This window comes from Cataglyphis hispanica, chromosome 11 (assembly GCF_021464435.1).
Source record: "Cataglyphis hispanica isolate Lineage 1 chromosome 11, ULB_Chis1_1.0, whole genome shotgun sequence".
NCBI classification, from domain to species: domain Eukaryota; kingdom Metazoa; phylum Arthropoda; class Insecta; order Hymenoptera; family Formicidae; genus Cataglyphis; species Cataglyphis hispanica.
Window position 1 is genome coordinate 6,994,999 of NC_065964.1, and position 24,952 is coordinate 7,019,950.

At 34.6% G+C, this 24,952-nt stretch overlaps 1 protein-coding gene across 8 annotated transcripts; it reads right to left on the reverse strand.

The window, feature by feature from the left end:
- Positions 1-1,349: 1,349 nt before the first annotated feature.
- LOC126852652 (forkhead box protein L2-like) lies at positions 1,350-24,882 on the reverse strand. 8 transcript variants are annotated; one of them, XM_050597658.1, is made up of 9 exons: positions 24,660-24,881; positions 19,720-20,185; positions 17,046-17,181; positions 4,658-5,293; positions 4,078-4,285; positions 3,908-3,956; positions 3,702-3,762; positions 3,474-3,602; positions 1,350-3,137 (listed from the first exon to the last, which is right to left on the reverse strand). In XM_050597658.1, exons 2-9 carry the CDS (start codon positions 19,777-19,779, stop codon positions 2,974-2,976), a joined length of 1,443 nt encoding a protein of 480 aa, XP_050453615.1. In that variant the 5' UTR covers positions 19,780-20,185; positions 24,660-24,881; the 3' UTR covers positions 1,350-2,973. The 8 variants fall into 8 exon arrangements, with proteins under 8 accessions (XP_050453615.1, XP_050453613.1, XP_050453611.1 ...); XM_050597656.1 differs by having other exon boundaries at positions 3,474-3,623; XM_050597657.1 differs by having other exon boundaries at positions 1,352-3,137; positions 3,702-3,780; positions 24,660-24,880.
- Between the last annotated feature and the right edge of the window lie 70 nt (positions 24,883-24,952).

Genomic DNA, 24,952 nt, shown 5'->3' on the forward strand with positions numbered 1-24,952 from the left:
CGAAGAAGCAAGTGATATCTCTCAGATTTCAATTCTCTCGAGAGAATGTCTCTATTATGGAGACATTTTATGTGTATTTATTTAATTAAGCAAATAAAATAGTTATAAATAAAAGCAAATAAAATACAATCACAGGGTACATATTATTTCAATGTCTTATAAGACATACAATTATACTAATTTTACGTATTCAAGGCGTGTGTAGCATATCCGACTATTTCTGGAAAACTAAAATCTCGAAAGAATTGGTAAAGTATTAGAAGAATATAATTAAATAAGAAATGACGCAAAAAGTTAAAAATTTGAAAAATTGTGTTTTTAAGAACTATAATTTTATTATTTTATTTCTTTCACATGGTGAGCAAAACTATGATTAAAATGGACGACATAAGTTAATGAGAAAATGAACATGTATAAAGATAAAAATAAAAACGGACTTTCTTTGTTCTTTTCCAAATAAATCAAATCTATACATATTTTTAATACTTATTCAATTGGAAAATACATTATATGCGCAGAAATGTTTTATATTTGCATACGTCAAAGTTTGCATTGTGCAACTTTCGTGATTTACCTTTTAGTTACTTATGTTTATATTAAAGAAGCGCGCAGTCTGGCTGCACACCGCACCGTTTCGCACGTTTCTCGCAATTATATATCCGGCAACTGGCAAAATTTATTTGTAGCCTCTAAGAGAGAGAAAAGCTCTGACGATGTCATCGACGTGCTCCTTTTCGTACGGTGTATTTCCCAGGTCAGAAAATAAGATGCACGTGCTATTCCCGCTTCGATGCACGCACGGTGTTGACGCGCGGCCGGCAGTCCGGCAACGGTCGCTCGTACTGTTCCAGATTTTACGGAGAATATTAAAGCCCATGGTGCACGGCTTGTTTGCAAAACATCGCAAACATTCGCCGGCCATTGGGGTTCAGCATTTTCTTTCTCTCTTTCTCTCATCGATATATACTTTTCTCTTCGACATCCTGTGCAGAGAGAAATTCTAAGATACAGCGACTAAGATGCCGCGTAGAAACTATTCTCAACCGACCATTTACCGCGAACGAGCTTCTTTTTCGATGATCAGTTCGATAATATTTCATATAATAGGCAACATTAAATAAAAATTAATTTTTCTTTTTTTTTTAAGGAACACAAAATTTTATAAATTTATATCGCGCGTTATTAGACAGATGTTTCATAAAATATACATATTAAATTTTATAAGTCTTTACAATCTCTTATAAACGGAATATTTGATATATTGTCATATATCTTAAAAATAAAATCATTTTTTATTTATAAAATATCTAATTTAAAAGTATAATTTCTGAAATAATAATAAAATTAACTCGTAAATAAACTGATTTTCTAAAACAAATTGTGCTTTTTTTTGTTGATGATAAATAATTAAGATTTATTCTCTTATTATCTCTTATATAATCACTGTTACACTTTTTTATATGTTAATTTTTGTCGAACTGCATACAGTTGCCATAATATGCACATATACATTTCAATATATAATAAATTCGAACGAGAGATATTACATTTAATAAAAATTATAACTTTAGTTGATCTATACATATAAGATTAATCCGCAAGATGATTTTTTAAAGTTATTAACACATCTACACTAATCATATATTTACATTGCGATTGTCAAAAAACAATTTCATTCTAATTTCTATAGTTGACATAAAACATATTTGTACGATTAAACATGTATAGCTTTATTAAATTCTATGTATGTAAGAGGAAACTCTCGACAACAAGATGGTTTTCTCTGCACTTTGTGTCGCTCTTTTTTATAATAGGTTTTAATTAATTAAAAGCTATCGCTTTTATAGAAGAGATATCATTTGATCATATATACAGAACGCAAAAAATCGCATGAAAATAAATGAAAATTTCATGCACATTATTCTACGAATATATTTACATTATTAATAATTTTATTAACCACTTCTTTATTTATCTTTTCGTTTAGTAGAATTTAGGGAGAATTCATTAAGAAACAATTCATTAAGAGACAACAATAAGAGAAAAAAAAATAAACTAAAAAAACTAAGATAAAGTAATATAAAATAGAATAACTTATAAAATAAAGTAAGATGCAATAAAATTAAAAATAATATAATTAAAATTTAAATATTAATAATTTTACATTGATTCGGAAAAGAAGGCCTTCCGATAAATTCATAGTACTACGCGTTCTTCCATTCTATCCCGATCGAAATGATATCTCATTCTCGCAAATTTTCTCGTTAGCCCCTCATCCAAAATTTTTCATCAAGATATTAAATACTGTGGAAGCAATCCTAAAACGATGTACTAGGATTGAGGTATTTTCAAGTGTATTACCGTCAAAAAACGAGACAAAGTTAAGGAATCGTTTCGCAATCGTTTTGTTTGCGTCGCACGATGTATCTCCGACACTCAGAACCAGATAACAGATGCAATGGTTGTATCATTCTCCACGATGGTTATATCATTCTCGTGAAAGGATTCAGTCGTTACAGGATACCGCATCGTATCATTTCATAAGATAAGCGCGATTATATTCGCGTACATTGCGTATTGCTTACGTATCAACAGCGAACACGCTTACGCAGTAAGAGACGCGACATGACGAGTTCGTTTAACATCGAATTAACACAACAACGATTTTACACGAGTTTTACAATGTTTATTGCCTATTTGTTCGTGCGGTTAGATTCTTCGCAAATAATATTATTAAATAATATTATTCGATAATATTATTAAATAATTATCGGATATTATTCGATAATATTTGTTAAATTTAATCTGCGGATATACATATTATTTGCATTAACCAGATTTATTCAAGTATATCGCTCACCGTTCGGCAAATCCACCGTCTCATTGCAAATTGCGCAAAATCATCGTCCTTCGATCCTCGAATCATCACTGCAATTTGATCGATTTAATCGACGGTTCTTCGAGTTCGCGAGTTCACATAAAGCACTTGGAACGCGTTTGAAACTCCATAGGTGCGAATCCTGTCGTGGAAACGCCTGACGACACGGCGGAGCTCATCATGCTGGACGGGACGCCAACACTGCCGACACTGCTAGTCGACACGACGTTAGTTCCGGGTTCCTCCTTTACGTTTACCACTATAATAATTAGCAAACGATATACGACGAGATACTCTGGGACTATCCTCCAGATGTTTCTTTCATTAAAAATTCTTTAGTCAATTTGAACAGAAAAATTTCCAAAGAAATTTGTTAAAAGAACTGTATTTAATAAAATGCATATATAATTGCAGTTATATATTCGCAATCCGTTTAAAATAGTCTTTAATTATATATTATATATATTATATAATTATATATAATAGTCTTTAATATAAATTCATAGCTCTTTAAACTCATATATTATACTTAATGATAGATGGATATATATATATACATATATAGAATAAAACAATTTTTATTAAAATTACTTACTATCGGGCCAATAGCATCTTCCGGCCATTGTATCCGTGGTCATCGCGGACTCGTGCCTCCTGCTGCACGCGGCGAAACTGTTTCCGAAAGAGCTGCTGCCCATGGAACCGGGAGATCCGGTCGTTCCACCTGGAACATCCAGGTAATTGCCTTGAAACGCTTTGTCTGGTCGATCGGCGTTACCCCGCTCGACAAAAGAAGGCACAAAATGCGAGAATAATGACTCACTTAACGAAGTACCCAGTTGACTGTAGCCATTCATAGCCGGGATCTGCATCGACTGCATTGGCTGCAATTGCGATTGCAACTGTAATTGAGAAAATTAATGATTCTATCCGAACTTATAATGTAATAATTAAATATTCTTTCCAAAAGAATTAGATATATACATCTTATGCGATATTAGATTATCTCTATACAGTGTGAAAACTCACCGATTGACAATGGTTGTATGAAAGCTGCGATTGTTGAAGACTCCATGGACTTTAACAAAAGAAAAGAGTTCTGTATTTAAGATATGAAGATGTGATATTAATAATTCAAAAAGAAAAAAATTTAAAAAAGCTTTCAAGACATTATATTTGCACGCAATAATTGAAAATACCTCGTATCATATCGCGTGTAAGGAGGAGGAGCGTATGAAGGGGGTGAATGACCAAAAATATTTCTAGGTCCCAAATGTACATGAGTTGTTGAGAATGGATCGCCGAAGAATTGTTTATGATACGGAGGAGGAGCATTTCGATAGGGACGCTTCATTCGTCTCCGTCTTCGGTAATTGCCGTTCTCGAACATATCTTCGTACTGCGGATCTACACGATAATGTGAAAAAGCGCATTTAGATAACAAATATTTACAAACAGTACAAATGTTACAAATATTTAGAAACATACAAACGTTTGACGTCACAAATACATGTAATCATTTACGTATGCGGTAATCATTTCATAAAATAAAGTGACTGCATTACATTTCTATGAAATATTATTGATTTATTATGAATCGACTTGTCCTTTTAATTTCCATCTTTTTATAAGATAAAAATAAATATAAATATAAAAAAATTGAAAAGTCTGAATCCGTAAATATTAAAAATGCATTAAATAAATTCTTAATAATCCTATTTCTTGTAAAATTAATCAAATCTATATATAATAAATATTTAGCGGATAATATCAATTTACCGAGGGTCCAAAAGTTGCCTTTTCTTTCGCCGCCCCCCTCTCGGGGTACCTTGACAAAGCATTCATTCAATGACAGATTGTGTCTGATGGAATTCTGCCATCCCTTTTTGTTCTTCTCAAAATACGGAAATTTTGCGGTGATGTAAGCGTAGATTTCGCTAAGAGTCGCTCTCTTTTGTGGACTGTGTTGAATCGCCATGGCAATCAAGGCGACGTAACTAAAGGGTGGTTTGCTGTTGACGGCGGCGCTGGAGGAGCCATCGTTGGGGTTGCTCGCGCTGGATGCGGTGACGGTCGCGCCACTATCCGTGGTAGCCGTAGTGGGCGTGGAGGGTGCGGATGGCGTGGAAGGATTGCTATTGGTGGTGCTGTGAAGGGCGCCTATGGGCGACGAGCCCTTGTCATCTAAATGATGGTGCGATGAACCGGCGGTGCCGGTCGTCGCGGAGTGGATAGAAACCACGGAGTTGGGGCTGTGCAAGCTAGGATGGGAATGATGATGATGATGATGGTGATGGCTTAGAGGGGAGACGTGATGCGACGTTAGACCACGACCGAGGCTGCCGGTCATTGTGGTGGTGTCCAAATCCTTTGGGGTGATGCCGATGCAGTTGCTCTGCAGCTCGAAACCGCTCACTGAAACAAAGAGGAATCAACATTTTTTGTACATGCCTGATACAATAATTTATCCTTCTATTTTTCTAGATAAAGCGTTGACATTAAATACAAACAAATTTTTTGAAACTCTTCTCCTTCGCAAAATTTGTATAATTTTTTTTTTTAATATTCGGGCTTATAATATAATTATTATATATTTTATACTGATGGAAAAAATATTTGTGCGATAGATGCGGTAACGAAATTACAGAAAACCGAGACGCGTAGTCGCGAATTCCGAGACGACGATCGGACGTGACGATTACTCCGAGAACTTGGACAATGGGCAGCGCGCTCGTTGTCTTCTTCTTTCTACCATCGATCGGCTGATCCGCGCGCATGTGAATGCGTAACGCAATTCTTAGAAATCTCGCCCGGGCAAAACAATTGACCCATTTAAGAAGAACTTGTACCTCGGGACACCCGAGGCCCACACAGGTTTTATGTTTAGAGTCGGGAAGTCGATATATGAAGCGATAAACCAGAGAGAGAGAGAGAGAGAGAGAGAGATGAAGAAAGAACACTCGGGCGATATTCTCAAATTGATTTTTTGCAGGCACAAATTTAGATGTTTGACTAATTTAGAAAGAATTTTTGTGGACTTTTACAAGCGCGCATAGCTTGAAGAGACACAAGAGAAAGTACAAAAAAGTAATATGAAAATCGATCGAGACAATAATAATAATAACATTTCTTTGCAAATCTACAATTTTAAAATTTATTTGCTCAACAATATAAATATATATTTTATTAATATATTATCTGTATTAAGATGCACTCGCGCGAAGAATAAAAGAAAAGTTTTAAAAATATTCTATAAATATAAAATACAATTTAAAACTAGTAATTTATCCATGTTATGTAAAAATCCGATAATAAACGTCGCAGCAATATTGAATTTTCTTTCACGGTGCGCGAAGCTTGCAAACGCAACTTCCATTAAAACAGTACGATAATCTGTTTTTTTGCGATGCGATAAAATCGCAAAACGCCGGAGAGAACGAGAGAGAAAGAGCGAGTACGTTGCACGTACTCGGAAGTACGCGGGTGCTGCATACGACGCGGGGGTGAAGGGGGGAAGGCAGAATGAGAGACCGACATCGAGTGCATCGGTGCCCCGCGGCACGTGTAACTGGAACTGGATGTAACTGGACACCAATAACTTACGTGCGCCGCGGGCGAAATAGGGAAAGAGAAAGAAAAAAAGAAGCGCCCGCGGGACGTAATATAAAAGCGAACGAACCCAGAACGAAGCAAAATGTGGAAGAAGCGAAATGACAAAAGTCAGCTCCGATTGGTCGACTGAGAGAAATTTATCCACCGCCGCAAACAAAATAGTCGCAATATATTTTATTATTCGTTATAAAATATTGCGAAATTATTAAATAATAATATATGAAAAATTAGAATTAAAATCATTATTAAAAGAAGATTCAAATATTTTTTAAGCTATTTTAAAAAAGTAAGAAAACTTATCAGTTTAAATTATAATTTTTTTATATTATGTATATATTAGATAATATATAATTTTTAAATATAACATAGGTTTTTATTAATCTCTTTTGTTTATACAAAATGCACTAATTTATTTCATTCTCATCAAGTTTTTTTTTTTTTATTAAAAATATATAAAAGAATATTTATATGGAGTCAAGCAATTGAGCAAATCTGCAGTTTTATATCATCATGTAATTAACATCGTACTACTGTAGTCGTTAACCGCGAATGTTAACGACCGCACAAATTGCTTCGCACGCGCACTTAAAGTGCGTGGAAGAAATTCTCAAAGCGTAAAATGACTAAGGGAAGCTTGGATCATATATCTTAGAACATTTCGCAGTAACGCTGAAAAAATCTGTGACATAAGAACTACTCTTCAAATTATTTCTTACGAGAGCATTTATGCAACAAAATGAATTATAGAATATATAAACACACATGTTCACTTTCATTTTATAATAAATATAACAAAAAAATTATATTATATATTTATATAAGTATTCTATATATACATACATATTGTAAAATAATATAATATAGTTTTTTTCTTTATCGAATTCTAATTAAAAAATGTGTAAAATATTTTTTTAAATATTCGCTTTTTCCTTAAGATTTTATTTTGCAAGTATACGCGATTCGTCGAATTAATTATACGCGAATATAAGATGGATGGAAAATGAATTTGAAAGCAAATCTGCGCTAATAAGAACTTAAAATGCTCAATAACTTCTCAGTAATATATTATGATATAACGATCGATGTCGTAGTGTGTGCGAAAGTCGAACGTCATGTATTTCGATCCGTTACACGGGATATTACGTGTCTACAACATCGGACCGGTAGGTTCGATGATACTGTTGCCGGTAACGGATCCGCGAAAACGCGAACACGTGCTCCGGGCTAGAGATGGCTTCGTCAAACAAGACGTCCGCGTCACACAGACACTGAGCGTAAAATTTCCCGGTATCGCGCCAGCAGGCCTTGTCCTGGCAAAGAGACGTGTTGTGGAAACAAGGGATACACCGTGACGTGCCGTGCTCACGCATCGATCGCACGGTGATCTCACGAACGTCATGCACGAGCTTCACACTTCTCGAATGACGCACAGATTCTTTTTTATATTTATTTGTTTTTTACCAATCACGAGTTGAGCAGAAAATTATTTTATCAACAAAATCAAAGTATAAGAATAAGATAAATTGAATATATGCATTATGGTATTCTAGTGTCTATATGTATATCTATGTATGTATATGTATAGATATCTAAATATATGTATATAACAGAATTTTTTTGCAAATTATGGACTTGATTGTTTTTGTATTAAAGGTATGAGTGATAAGATTAATATCAAAGTTTGCAAAATTAAAGATTCGACAAGATATTCATCCAAATAATATTTCACTCGTATATTAAATTCCTTGAAAATTTAATAAAAATTTGATATATTACAGATATAATAAAAGAAAAAGAGAAAGAGAGAATGCGTCACATTACTAAAATTATTTTTAAAATAAAATAATGTAATTCCTTTTATTTTTAAGTATCGCAAAAATATCTGTCCGTATTGTTTCAAAATTAATAGTTTCTCCTGAGATTTTTATTTTTTATCCTTAACATTTTAATTTTTTCACCATTAAATTTTCCCCATAAAATTTCTAATTAATATCGGTCTAATTAATATAGTGTCAGATCTCTTAACATGTCCAATAATATTAGAACATGAAATAATATTTTCCGAATTTATCTCCGGGCTATGTCAATTCAGATTTTTTCGTATTTCCGGAAATATGATTTTTCCATCGCGAAATATGCACGCTATTCTCTATCGCGCCGTAAAATTGCTCGCGGAGGACCGACTCGAGAATAAAAAGAGAAAAAGAAAAAAAATGGATTTTAATGTAGCGACGCAAATCTCTCTTTTCATATAGTCGTAGCTGTTACCGGGTGTACGATTTCCTGCAGCAGCGAAAGCCAGAATCATCCTCGTATACACGAAGAGAGGCAGTGTTTTGAAAACAAGAATATGCTACCGCGCTCGGTTATTGTCATAACATCGATCCGCAATGTTCTGATGACCGCGACAACAAACTGTATTACATATATACGAGAGCCCCAATCACAAAAGAGAAATACACAATCTCTGGATAATAACTCAGTCGTTCGATTGAGTTCGAAAAAGTGCGCACGACTTTAGCATGGAAAATCTGATATTATTGATAATATGAAGTAAGATAGAATGCTGATGGTCAGTATTATAATCTTTATACGTACTTTTAAATCATCGCACTTTAATATCGTTACAAATCGTCCTGTAAAGATAGAGATGTTGAAATGAATAAACCAAATTCAATACCTTTAAGCAAAACTTCGCCAATGAATATTTGACCTTCGAAATTATAAAGAAAATTAAAAAGGCGTAATGATGCCAAAAGAGACACGATTAAAAATATACTCCTAATAGCATTATGAAATTAAAAACGAGCAGAGTACAAATGATATATGTTTCAACCGGAAGTTGAACGAGTGAAGACTATTACCTCACGTGATAGCCCGACGTGAAAAAAAAAAAAATGAAAATGACGAACGAAACGTAATGCGTAGAAGGTATATCGATTAGCCTCCAGGGCAAAGCTAATCTCCGGGGCGAAGGTCATCGTCTTCGTCGTCGCAGAAAACCGTGGCATTCGCATTCCTGAAATGCTGCTGCTGGGTTGAACGAGGAATCGGCATCCGGCGCCGATAAGCGAAATACAATACGTCGTGACATCACGCGCGTTGCTCGGTGAATTGCGATAGAACCGTGACAGAACAACAACAAGATACAAGCATCTCGTCTTCGGAAACGGATAACTCTCCCGCAGCTTTTGAGAAAACCCGCTGTCATCATCGACTATTTGATCAAAGACGCCGAAAATTTCAACGCAAAATATTACAAATTCCGAATTATTGATAATTCAGTGATATTTAAAAATTAAAATGATTAATTGTTTGATTTTTTACTCGCAAATTCTACGACAAATTTGGAATATCGTAATCCATTTTCCTCGATAAAACTTAATTAAAGTGAAAGATCTTTATCGAATCATGATCTTCGAGAAATGATTTAGATCCAGGTTTTTCGTCGATCTTGTAGCAATCGTAGATATGCATTCCAAGAATGACTTTTCTCTCTCTCTCTCTCTTTCTCATTCCCCGTTGCGTAAAATTGCAAAGTCGGCGGAATATCGGTGAAGGATATCGGGAAAAGCAGCAATTGCATTTTCGTACCCTAAATAAATATGATTCCAAAGGCTAAACTTGCGTAATGTTTATTACATCACCTGGCCTCTTCGAGACGCTGACCACTGCATTCCATTTCAAATTGCGAAACATTATTTCTGCTTTTGATTCACTTTTTTTTGAGCGATGTCTTTAATAATAAAAAAATCTAATCTCACATCTACCTAACATAATCAATACACATCAAGATTGTTCTACATTATATGTCATATAAAAAATAAATCTTTCTTAAATATTTATATTTAAAATATTTTTGAATTTTTGTGTTTTATTCGTGCAACATATAATAAATATCATCAATTCAAATTGTTTCTAAATTTTGAAAGATTTTATATTACATATATCAAAAAAATTTATAAATTATATATATATAATTATATTATGCACATCAAAAAATTCTTTTTTTTCTGTTTCACCTTTATTTCTTCTTTTTGACGGATTTTCGGAATCATCTTACTACATATTTGTTTAATAAAGAGAGAGATAGAAAGATCAGAATTTACATAAAAATTTTTCTCTGTCCTTCTCTTCCGAATATATCTCATGTATACAGCGCGTACGATTTCGCCTTCAGGATCAGGATTATTCGCGAGAGACAGTAGCAGATGTGTACCGACGGGTGTCGCGTAGCAAATCTCCAGTTGCAGTCAGGTGTGTTGGCGAACGTTTTGTGACGTTATCGCGATCTTGGTGCCTGCTTGCTCATGCACCTTAGGTCTCCCCTTCTTCCCCCTTCCCCACCCCTTTTTCTCTATCTGGCGTGTACATACGTACATAGCTTCTGGCGTGTACTACATAGAGCACGCGTTACAGTTCCGCGTGTGTGTACGTAACATACGCGAGAGCACATTTCTCGCTACTGATAACGGATCATTCTTTCGAAACGCTATCGCCGCTAAAGTATAAATATTTTGTAAATTGCCTGTCGATTAATTAATTCCGGACTCTTTCACGACCACCTTTATCGAGAATAATATATCTGAATTTCTTTTTTCTGATTTGATTTTATAAATAATTTGGAAATTGTTGAACATTTTTTCAACAGATTCTTCTATTTTAAAATCTGAATTTTTTGTTTGTTGCAGACTATAAAATTAGATAAATTAATTTTTACAATATTATCAATTTTATATATATCATAATATATTTTTTTATTTATAAAATATTTTACTTATAAAATATCTTTCATCAATCGTTGCTCCATATAATTTACTCGCGCGCAATTAATCTTGCTAACCGACCTCAATTAGGCGATGCACGCGTGCATCCGAGATATCATACATAATAGTATTTTGCGTACGGCTAATTCGACGGGATCAAGTGGCGAGGGCTCGAAAGAGGAAAGTACACGTGACCGTATCGATGTACAATTATACTGAAAATGTAATACGCTCATTAACATGAGAACCGCTACAAATGGAGGCGTGCGTGCCCGCTCTTTACTTTCCGCTTTATGAAAAAAAATTATATATAAAAAAAAAACACAAAATCATCTTTGCATATTAACAATTTTGGCAGAATTAATAGAAGCACATTTATATAGAGTTTTGTCATCCCCCAAAATACAGTTAGTTTAATTTTTTAAATCCCCTCGCAATAATTCGTACGAATGATCAATGAGAGGAAAAGAGAGGCGCAGGGATGAGGAAAAGAAGGATACACGAGACGCGTGACGAGGGTGAGATTTAAACGGGCTCGAAAGCCTCGCGGCGATTCTCGGCTCGCGATAGAAATTCGATACTCCATAGTCGGCAACAACCTCGTCGTCTCTTTTCATCTCTCTATCTCTCTGTCTCTCGTTCTTCTCTGTCTTTCTATACGCGCCTTTTAAAACACCATGCTCGAAAAGAATAATGATCATTCATTCGCGGCGCCGTTTTCTCTCTGCTATCTTTCTCTCTTTCCTTCAGCGCCTATTATTTTAGATGTTTTAATTATAAATGAATCAATTTTATTGTAAAAAGTCCGCGGAATCGTATATTAAACGCGTGTGAAGAGAATCGTGTGGGGGTCTCGACGAGGATAAAAGATAGACTCGAAGTCCGGGAGCCAGGGGGTCATCTCAACGACTACTGCTTATCTAGCGATATCTTCCGCGTGAGCCAATCGTCGTTCGGTATCTCGACTTTAGCATCATCGTCCTCGTTGTCGTCGTCGTCGTCGTCGTCGTGACGTAAAAAGAAAAGCATATGTTAATGCAAGGTCACATTTTTTTTCTATGATTCAACCTGTCATGTATACGATATTTGTAATTAAAAACACCTCGATAACTTTTACTTCCTGATGTAATTCAATTTTTATTATTATACAATTTTTAGTGCAAAAAAACGAAAATATAATTTCGCATCTATTAAGCTTGAATGTAATTTTATTTCTCTCTCACTTTCTATATCATATTTTTTATCAATAAAAGAATTCTTATATTTTTATCATTTTGTTTAATTAATTTTCTTGTAATAATATTTGATAATAATTTCTTATGAGAGACTATTTTTGGTCTTATCATTATATCATTCGCCGTAGAAGTGACTTGACATATCATTGCCGTAAATGTTCATCGAAAAGGCACGCGATCAATTTTTCGATGTCTCCGTTTGCGTTATATTTACCGAAACAACGACGAGATCCCGATGTCCGGAGTTCGCTACTATTTTGCTTACGTAAATCCCCGCGGTTTATCGATCCGAGCCGAGGCGAACCGAGCCGATCCGCAACGTAACGTTCACGCAATGTAACGCCCGTTAATTAATTCCCGCGAGATAAGACGAGAGAATTTCGACTCGAAAGAACAAGAACGGTCGCGCGACACGACGATACCATGTGCCCTCCTTCGACGACTCTTTCCTCCGCGACGACAAGGTTTATCTCCCCGACGCGCTATCGTGTTTTGCTATAGTAAATATGCGCAAAATGCTGTTTTGAACAGGCGTTATATATCCACCATCCATTGGCAGGCATTGATTAATCGGAAGAGAAGCTTTTTCTCTCCCTCCCTCGACACAATCACGAACGAGAACGCAAAGACACAAATGAATGCAGGAGTCGAGCGATTCGATTATTTAACGAGGGTAGACACGATATATTCTCTTTCGACGGAGAGAGAAGCGGGGAGGCATCCCCGTGATCCCTCGGTTCATCGACATATTATATATCTGTGTAATGGATTTTTATTATCAAATTTCTTTACTAAAATCTCTCGTACTTTTATTCAACTATCTACCTAATTGCATAATTTTTAAAATCAACATTCTTCAATTCGCTTACAAGGATATCTAATTATCTCCAATAGCACGTCTGTTATTCTCCAGCCGACATTCCATAGCTTATCGCGAAACTTTGGCGCACGAAATTAGTGATCGCCTGCCAAACCGATTGCCCTTATTTACTACGCATATATTTCGATGCAAATACGCGATGATTACACCCCTGACCTGATTTTCAAATAAATAAACAGGGTCATCGATTCGTATTTTCCATAAAAAAGATCTATCATGACTTGTAATTTCACGATTTGTTTTGAAGTCCGAAAAAGGTGTTATTATTAGCCATTTTAGATTAATATCGAAAGCAAAAATGATAGATTTAAATTTGTGATTTCTATAAAACATATAAAAATTCTCCCTCTATAAAACAGCAATATGTTCTCTCTCTCTCTTTCATAAGATATATTCAAAAAATATATTTATGATCAATAAATATTCAATATCATATAATATTGAATAAATATTGAATAGAATCTTGTAGAATTTGTCTTACATGTATAAATCCAAATATGAAAAAACCATGTCCTAAGAATTATATACTCCATATTTATATATAGATAAACGTTAGATGAACGTATTAGATAAATCAGAGAATAATACAAATATTGTTATAAATAATAATATGAGGAAATATAAATAAATGTTGTGCCATTCGAGAATTATCTAAAATTTTTCGCTTAGCATTTAAATTTCCATAATCATACAATAGACGTAATATAATCAGGCCGCAGCGCAGCGCACTAGTAATTAGATCAGCGTTTAAGCGATAATCGGCTACCCTATAATTAGATGTGTCAGCTATTTCGTACGACGTTATCGTACGGCCTTTATTGCCTCGATAAACTTGCGCCGAGTGTAATCGTTGTTAAACGGCGTATAGAATTCGCGCGAGAGCAAACTAAAATGATATAGTGCACGAGCCATGACCCGGTAGGGTCACGCATCGTAACTTTGTATTAATCGCCATAAATGTCCGATCGAGAGTTTTCTCATATTTTTCGTACCCGACCCGTTAAAGAAGTACTCGAAAAAAAATTATCTGTTTTCTTGCAAAATCAAAATTTTTTCTTTCCTTTTGATAAAAATTTGCTTCTAATACAAAGTTAATTGAGAGAGAAAGAGAGAGAGAGAGAGAGAGAGAGAGAATGATGACAAGTTTAAAATATACTCATTGCCGATTTTTTTCGCGATTTTTACTAACTGGAGCAAAAGAATGATTATCGATATATTTCTTGGTCTAAATACGAGCGCTTTAAAGTCGCGACCTCCATGGTGGAATCCACGAAGAAGCTGTCGTCGTAGATACATTGGTTTTTCGCTCCGAAGCACGCGCAGCCTTCCCGGATTAGCCATCATAACTCTTACGGACGAAAGCTTTAAACACCCCGATCCATCCGAACACGAGAGACGCTCGTTATTTCTTGTCTCTTGTCGCAGCATTCGCTCTAGACAGCCTTTGGAGACCTTTTCCTCTCCGCTACATTGTATTTACGCGCTTGTCTCATAATCACTGTTCTCGTGTAACAATCTTCGGGGTAACTCGCGATGTTTTTAAATGTATCATCGGCGCGTAACGATCAGGTTGTTGAATGACATAATCGAGATATTGGATTGACAGAAATGTAAACAAAAACATGTAAACAAAAAGAAATAAGAGAAAGATAATTCTGGACTGAGAAAGGAAGATAATTCACGACATTGCAGATTAACGATATTTTTTTTACTTTTAGCTTTAAAAACAAAAACTCCGTTATTCTATAAACTCAGTGCAAGTATTATAAGAGAGTCGGCGAACAATTTTAGTAAATTTAATTATTTTCCAATCATGAAAATTATATATCAATATTAGTTTCTTCATTACTTAATACTATCGGTCATTCTATTCAATATTTATTATTTAACATATCAAATGTAATTTATTATTTAATATTATTATTTAATATTATTTAATATTAAATTTGCAACCCTAAATTCGATACGAAACACTAAATATAATATGTTATCTCTTTCTCTCTCTCTATTTTCTATATGAGAAATATATTAAATTAATACCAACAATAATAAATATGACAGTTGACATTAACATTGAATATTATGAATATTATTAATTTATAAACGCGAAAGTTCCTTTATCCTTTGACTCATCGAATAAGTGTCTTGCAACTCTCTGTCTGATAGACTTATCTTTGAGCGAAGGCTAAGAAACTATTAGCGATTATATCTCTTCACGATGCGCGCGCATATCAGCGTAACATACCGGAGACATCGATATCCGTCTAAGATTTCAACTCTGTAAGAGGCCGACTGCGATTAATCGGGCCAAGCGAGAGCCGTGTCGGCGAGGTCGTATCTCGGCCTATCTATCCATCCGGACATTCAGCGATTAGCGAATAATAAAGTCCGGTAACACGATCCCGACGATGAAGGAGCTGAGTGCTTATCGCGTTTTCTCTCTCTCTCTCTCTCTCTCTCTCTCTCCATTAATCCTCTTCGTAAATGTTTCTTGCCGACTGTTCCTGACGATTGCCTACGGAAAGACGAGCCTCGGGCAATCGCGTATACCGGCGATATACAGTCGACCACCGTCGAGGGAGAAACCGTCTCGGTATCCCATCGAAAATGAAGAGTGAGAAAGAAATGCACACCCACACACCACGTGCTCGGATCATTTGGCAGCGATAACGAATCCTTTGATTCGCAAGAAATCTCGATACCTATCTGGAAATTCTCGGAAAAATTTTTAAAAAGAAATATATATATATATATATAAGTATAGAAGATATAACTTTTTTTGAAAATTTTTATCGCCAATGAGATGACTTTATCTTTCATGAAAAGATTCGAATGAAAAAAAATTGAACTCTATTACCTAATACAGTAATGTGGAGTTCACTTTTGCTCTTTCATATCAGGATTAAACCGACTTATTAAATTTCATGACAAACATTGCTGTACACGGAATATATCGGTCAATAAATCGTCGACGCGTCGTCGAACATTAAATCATCCAATTGCCTTTCATCACCGCGAGATAAATGACGAGATATTTCTGCGCCTCGCGGAGTTATAGGAGCGCGACGACAATTTCGTCTCGGCCAATGTAGAGAAGACTATATAATCGCAGGGATGAGAGAGATAAAATGTGTGACTAAATGCCGCGCGGAGACATTGGGATTTTCTCTCTTTCTCTCTCTCTCACTTTTCTTCTTGTACGCCGCAGCAAGCCTCTCGCAGTATATCATTCTTTCTCCTTTTCTCTCTCGGGAAAGCCGTCGTTGCATCGCCGTTTTCTCGCGGAGAAGCCTGTGGCCCTCCCTCGCGACGACACTCTCTCGGCGTTCCCGAGACTACAGTTTTGTATTATTAGAACGCAGCCTTTAGCAACAACCCGCTTTTTCTTCTTTCGAGACCGTCGTACGTTTGAGGATTCGTTTAGAAAAATTCAATTCTAATCGAATTGAATTCGATCCTACCTTTTCTCATTTAATTAAAATTAAATAGATTTTATTTAAAAATATTTAAATTAATTCGATAGTACAATCGATGAATACATTTTTTGTTGTTGCTTTCAATTGAGAGGAATCCCCAGTAAATAAAATCGAACGTTTTTATTCTTCGGTTTATTGTAATGTTTGATATTTAAGTCGACAATGCGAGACAGAAATAATGATAAAGAGGACATATACCTTGATGAAGATGTGGTAAGGGTGACGGTGGCGATAGTTGAAACGGCTCCTGCTTGATCTTTAAAGAATGAGGAGAATCCTGCATGCCACTAAGTCCTGTGGTGCCCAGATTGCCATTCCCCCCCTGCTGCAGCTCCTGAAAAAGTCAAATTAATTAAATTTCTCGTCTATTCCCTTTTCTGCGGATAAAGTAAAGCTTCACCTAAATAGACAAACAAAATATATTTCAAATAATTCTCCTATTCAAATAATTATATCGATTGTTCAAATTTTAGAATTCGCAAAAAAATTATTATATATGTATACGACGCAATAAAATAAAACCTATTATTAAATTATTTCGAATTAAAAAATATTGAAAAAGATCGAAGTATATATTGTTGAAACTTACATATTATCGAAATGATTCGTGTTATTTAATAAACCAAAATTATTCCACGGAATGATTAAGATTCGAAACGGAGAAAACGCGGCATAAGTTTTCGGTAAAAGATGGCGCATCGAGGTAAATTAACGTCACCCTAAAATATTTTCCTACAACATAGTCGTAATAGAATCCGAGCGATGGAGAGGTAAATGAACCGGGAAATCACCGACAAACGACGAGAGTAAAGAAGTTCCCTTGACGGCGAGAAGAGAGAGAAAGAGAGAGAAAGAAAGGAAGAGAGAAGCGGGTAGGCCAAAAGACTTTTGGCTTGGTGCTTGCGATGTTTGAAGTGCCGTCACCGGAAGCTTATAAACACCGACTTGGTGTTGTGACATCGTATTATGCCGGGGCAAAACTTACGGTCTCGTTAGATCGTTAATTTGCGATCCGGTTTTACGAGGCTCCTAAGTATTAGATTCGCGAATCGTCAAGTTGCAAAACACGATATTGATCTTCAAACCGTCAAAAAGGGGCTAATTAGAGATATTTAGCCATTTATGCAACTTGTCCAATTCTTTCCTTCATTTTGTGACATATGACATGAAGAGAATTTCAGTAATTTATTTGATGACTTTTATAAAAATAAATAGACACACATATTATCTCTATCATATTGCTTTTAAATCTTTGTTATAAATTATTTTATAACATTTTATGTGGAATCACTTCGACTTACTGTTTCAGACATAAATACTATTTTTTTTTTAATTACTACAGTTATTTGATTATTCATTATCACTTCTGTTGCATGATGTGATAAATTATTTGGAATAAGATGTAGTACAATATTTCTAATATTTAAATTCAATTTTCTTGAAAATACATTTTATCAAAAAGTTTTGTGCAATTTATTTTGTTGCGAGTTTCTATGGAAAATAATTCTAAAACTTTATCTCTTTCTGGTCAGGATTTGCAATGTCACAATCTTCTTATATTTGTTATATGTATATAAATTACGAACACTCAAAAAAATGTCTTGGAGAATCACGAGAGATCGACATGAATCAACGACACGACGATAAATAGCGCATTTAAATTATCGGAATGACGATAAAAAGTATCGCTATCATTCGTTATTTTTTATACACTACTTTCGCCAAAAATAACTCAGGACATATACGAAATATTTATTTTTAATTATTAAAAAAAACGATCGTTATCAATGATTCTTTCGATGTTTTTTGTTTAAAAAATCCACCATAAATTTAGAAAAAATCTATATTTTAGAATCTGCAATACTAATGTGTTCAAATATAATCACTCAAAAAATATTTCCTTAATATCTATTTAGTAAGATATATTTCAAATAAAAAAATTATTCAAATATAAAATTTATTTTATAATATACGCATAATTTATGCGCTAGCATTAAAGGAACAACAAAATCTCTTTCATTTTCGTGTTTATTCTTCATTGAAATCTTTAAAGATTCGAATAATTAAATAAGCGAGCCAACAAGCGGACAGTAATCAGAGTTGTCATCGATTTTTAGCTCATGTTCGCAAAGTCGATCGTCGAGTTAACAAACTAATCGATGGAATGATCGCTATAATGATTGATAACCCACTTTTAATCCATTCAGTAATCACACCATGAGGACGAATAACAACGCGATATCTCATAGATGCTGAAATCAATGACAACGAAATATATATTCCGCTTACATTCGTTTAATTACTAGGAATTTTTTTCAGAGAGAGATTCTATTTAAATATATTTTCTACACATGTTATTCCAATCTACAAAGATTAAGATTTTTATTAATTTAGAGGTAAAAGATGTAAGATAAATCATGACAATATCTATCAATCGATAAATAAATTTTCGATGCAAATTGCAAGATTGTCGCAGAATAAATCTTAACGAAGACGTGGCTTGCGAATTGTTGTGAAATTTTCGAGATCACGACCTTCTTGATTCTTTTTCTTTTCGTTCCCCTATTGAAAGATAAGCTGTGTGATGATTAAAGTCGATCGTTCTTTCGCGTCGTATATGTTCTGCAGATTGAGGAAAAACCACATAAAAAAAAATAACTAGAAGAAAGATTACAAATCTTACAAATGTAGATAGAATAATAAGTCCGTAAACAGTATAATATGAGCCAAACAATAGTTCATTATCACTTCAAACTTGAAACTATGAAAATATTAGTTAATATTCCGCTCTATTTTATTATTCGATTTTGACTAACTATTTTCGTTTAAATTAAACAAAATTCTTTTATCGATTCATATAATATCAACTCACCCCAGAAACAGGAATGATGTGCGAAACCATCCTGGACCTGTCCACGGACGTGTAATTCATAAAGATGTTGGCCGTCGCCGCTGCATTTACACGATGCTGCTGCTGCAACTCTACCCAATCACCAGGTAAAGTCTCCACAATTGCCACAATTGCCGACGGCTTCGACACGAATCAGATTCAATAATCCTTCCGAGATATCGCCAGATTCTTACTGTTCGAAATTTTATTTCACTGACATTTCGAGCGATCGTTTCCGTGTTTCATGCTCTCTTGAAACTATTTAAAATAGACAAAAACACTCGCTTCACACCGGCATAATTTCACACAATATCGTACAAGTCAAAAGGAGTCTACAATGTAATGATAAAATATATCGCAAGAATGATATTGTGATCTTGCATCTTCGGGAAGAATCGTTCTTGACAATCGTTGGACATGAAAATTTCGAGATGTCTTGAATCGAAATCTGTAACAAAGTAAGAATACATTTCATGAATTTTCTTAATATAAGAGATAGAGAGAAAGAAAAAGAATTAAAAATAAAAATAATTGAATTGATTATTTAGAAAATGCAATGTCCCAGTTAACTAGAAACAAAACTTTTGTATTCGATAAAAAATAACATAAAATTGCGAAAATTACTATTTAACTAAAATTCGAGTTTACACATTCGATAAATGAGATTAATAGAAAACATTTTTACAATTTCCTAGGATATTATATCATTTGTTTCATAAAATACATGTATAATAAAATAATAATAATAATATTATATTATTTATGTATTATTTATGTATTAAATATACATTTAAATAATATATAGTAAATCAAAATTTATTATATGATGTATATATTATAGAATATTAAGAATCACTTTTAGATTAGTTATAATCAATTTATATATATTTTTATTTGTAATTGTCAAAGATTATTATTTATGATTCCTATTATTATTTATGATTATACAATTATGTATAACTCATTTATCAAAAACTTTGTAATATATTTACAAACATATATCTGAATAATATATATATGAATGAGTTACATTGCCTGACAATTCGGTCTTTATCACTTGTCAGCTCTTTGAAGTAATCGGTCCAATGAGCATTTACAATCTGAACACTGATGAAAAAAGAGCTGATGTAATCATTAATATAATGTCGTGCTAAATGAAACCAGCTGATTTCAAAAATTCCATACATTATTAATTTCATGCAATATGAAAAAAATAGAATTCCAATGTACACGGTTTCTCTTCCAATTAATGAGAAATCAACTACTATTTCGTCGCGCTTTCAATATCGCCAGTTTAAAAAAGAAAAAAAAAAGATATCTACATAAAAATACTCTCGTCAGCTTCTTAGTATCAGTAGACATCCTGTTTTATCACGTAGAAATGTGTTACCGGTACAACGTAGACAAGAAGAAGCCGATGTTTCCCGACACCGGGAGACAAAACGAAGACGAGACAACTTTAAACTATGCTCGATATCGATATCCGAGTTCTAATGTGTTCTAGTGACACAGGATGCTCGGTCGCGTCCGTCGGCGCATTATGTATTCTCATTTAGAAGAAACGTCTCTATAACACCGTCGACTCTGCTTGATTTCGACGAGGATGATGAGCGCGCAACAGCTGAGCACTTAACGCCCTTACAGACGATGTGGCAAGGAAAGGGGCTCCCCGGGGACTCATCGGGACGACTTCCGCCGGCGAACGACGGACGAGAGACGAGGAAAACTCTTCTCCGTCTGCCCGTAAATCCTGCGCTCGATCGGCCCAAACCTCGATGTTTACGATTTTTACGGTCGTTTCCCCCCTTTTTTAATAGCCGGTTCTCTAAGATGCCTACAAATATCTTGGAAATTTTTAGACACGAGCCGCGATTATGCGAGCTAATGAAGCGCGTTTATCATTCATTCGCACAGTTAATCGGGCTGGAGATATATTTATATCTGTTGACGGACGATCGTTTTTCTCCCCTCGCTCTCTCTCTCTCTCTCCTCGCCTCTCTTTTTTTACTCAACAATCTCTTTCGTCGATTAGATTATGTGTTTATTAGGCGACATTATATTTTTGTATATTCACTAATTCGTAATCCGTCGTAATTCTGCTTGCGGTGAAAGATCTGGATGTTTTATATATATGAGAGGTCGCGGATGATAAGGGATATGTGTAAACACTATATACTAATCAACGGGCTCTCGATTTAGCATTTTTTTGAGTTTATTAATATACAGCTTTCAATTTCTAAATAGTTCCAAAACCAAAAAATTTAATCGTGTATCTGTAGATACGGAATCTCGGTCCGAGAAACATATAGAACCAATAAAATTGCCGCTTTTTTTTTTTCAGTAATAGCTGCAAATTGATTGGCTATACATTTCTCGATCTGAGAATTCGGATCGTAATTTTAACATCGTGGACCCAAGATTTTAATCAAGTGCAAGTGTTCTCGGCGGATTTTCAAGTCGAACGTGAAGTTTCGTACGAAATAAGAAAAAGAGAATATATCCGACCGATGAAAATGATCTAACTTTATAGCTAAATAAACAAGTGTTTATACGACCAAACTGGCAATTTATTGTTTGATTATTATATCACGACGTTTCGACCATATGGTTTTGGTCCTTATCAAGTGAAACTAAAATTACAATACAATAAATAATGATAGTCATGTTACAAAGAAAAAAATAGGATTAAGCAACTTACGTTATAATTAAAAAGTAGAAAGAGAAAAATCGAAATGTCAAACTGACATTGTGTCAACCACTATGTTTGGAATACTGAGATCAACTAAACGACCTTTATTAATTTATCGTATATGTTGTTTAAATTCTCTGTATCTTTTTGGGAATTAATAGTGTTGTCAAATTTTTTAATAAAAAACATTTCAGCTATTTCTCTCTTTCTTACATGTTTTTCGTTATGTAGAATATCAGGCGCTGACCAATCGAAGTCATGATCAAATTTTAATTTGTGTTTGCTAATTACGGATAAATTACTTTCGTGCATTTTTATATTATTACAATGTTCCTTGATTCGGGTGCTTAAGTGTCTTTTTGTCTGGCCAATATACGAAGCGCTACAATTCTTACAATTTATTTTGTAAACAACCTCCGTTCTATTGCTAATAGGCAAACTATCCTTGCCGCGTTTAATCAATGAATTTAATTTTTTAGGTATATTGTAAACCACTGTCAGTCCCATATTTTTAAGCAACCGACCAACATCGTCACTCAAGCCTTCGACAAACGGTAGTGCGATGTAGGAGGGTTTGTCTGTATCAATTTCCCCATCACCTAGAATGCTACTGCTCCGGTGTTTCAAAAAACGTTTATAGCTAAACGTGTATAATAAAGAGAACAAAAGAGGGAAAGAGAGAATACGCGGCGCCGACCACGCCGTGATACGCCGATTCTTTTTTTCCGCGTGATGGAGAAAAATCGCGGTTATCTCCGCGCGGCGCGCGAGAAGAAGAAATATTTATCTCGCGGTGTTTAGTAAACACCGTGTCGGGCCCCTACAAATCGCGTCGGCCGATCGCGTACCGAAGTTTATAAACTTTACGATGATCTCGCGCGCAATCGAAAGAGTCTTTAAGATAGTCAAAAAATGTTATACAAAAGCAGCGGCACGCGCGCCAGACGATTTACTTCTTTCACACGCGAGCGCGATAATAATTTCATTCATCTCTTCGCGCATTGTCTTTTCCTTTCGATCTCTCTTTCTTCTTCAGTTCTTGACGTTGTCATTTCGCATCTGAAATTGACGAATGTGTTTTCCGAATAATTTGATTAATGCCGATAAAATGCCGATTAACTCGTAGTTTAATCAATTTTGTTTGGTATAATTATACATATAATTTTATATCAACTGTGTAGATAATACAACCAATATAATTAATTTTGCGTGGAAATAAGATATTATTATTTTTTATTTCATTCTAATCGTAATATATTCTCTATAATATAGATTGTATATTATTAAGTGTGACAGATAATTACAATCAACTATGATTAATAGTAGACATTAGAATCGCTCTATTAGCAAAACAGATTTCATTAATGCGATTTCATTAGGTTGTGGAATTGCATCAGTCATAAATTTGCATATAAATTAATATAAAAATACAAATGGTAATTTTTATGCATTTACATGCATCACAAAAGTCAAGAAAACTATGAATATTTGACTAGCCTTTATTTCAAAGTTGTGTTTTTTGATAAACACCTATTATTAAACGTATTTAAAACAGAATGACAACTGCCGTCGCATGCTATGCAACGTATAAAATCAATCTCTTCAACTGCACTTAAAATCTTTTTATATACTTTGTACAAACAAGACGAATATATTTTCACATTTGAAGGAAATAAAAAGAAGGAAAAAGCTGTGTGCAAAGCGCAAAATTTATACGGCTAGCTATTCTAGAAATATAATTTAAGTAAAGGCACGTGAAAAAATTTTCGTAATCGTAATCGTAAGACCATAAGCTAATCGATCACAATCAAGCATTCTAACAATAATAAGAATGTTTAACTGTGTGTTGGTTGATTTGCTTACGGTCTTACGGTTACAAATAAAATTTTTTCAACGAATTATATTGAATATTTATATATAAAATTTTTTTTATATAAAAAGCCAAATTTGACACATAAACATAGTGTAAAAGTAATTTTTTTTATCACATTAAAACATATTCGAAATAAATAATAATACTTTTTATGATGGAACCGTTGAGATTTATGTACACTGGCCTTCTATTAATACATGCATCGATGCATTTAACCAAATTTGACATTATTCGATAATAAACGTTAGCGAGAAAAGTTTTTCTTTCGGAGCAAAAGAGCTCCGAAAAAGAGGCGTATGAAAACTCACTGATAACAAGAGAAACGGTCATTTAAACGGCATACGTAATAAACGTCACTACCTGCTTGCTGGTCCTCGGAAATCCTCCGCAGCTCCTCAAATTCCTTGCTCGAGATTCACTTTGTTTTATTGCGTTGGCGAGAACGAACGATTTCGCGCATCCACCCGACGCGAGAGTGAACCGGACTGAATCGGAGCACGCGCGAAAACGCCGAGATGAGAGAACGAGACGAGAGGCGAGATGAAGACTGGACGTCGAAAGAACACGGCCGGATTGGCAACCCGCGCCGCGCGCCTGTGCGACGCGATGTAGGCGGAGTCGCATGCGTTCGCGACAACTTCAGGCCCTCCTCT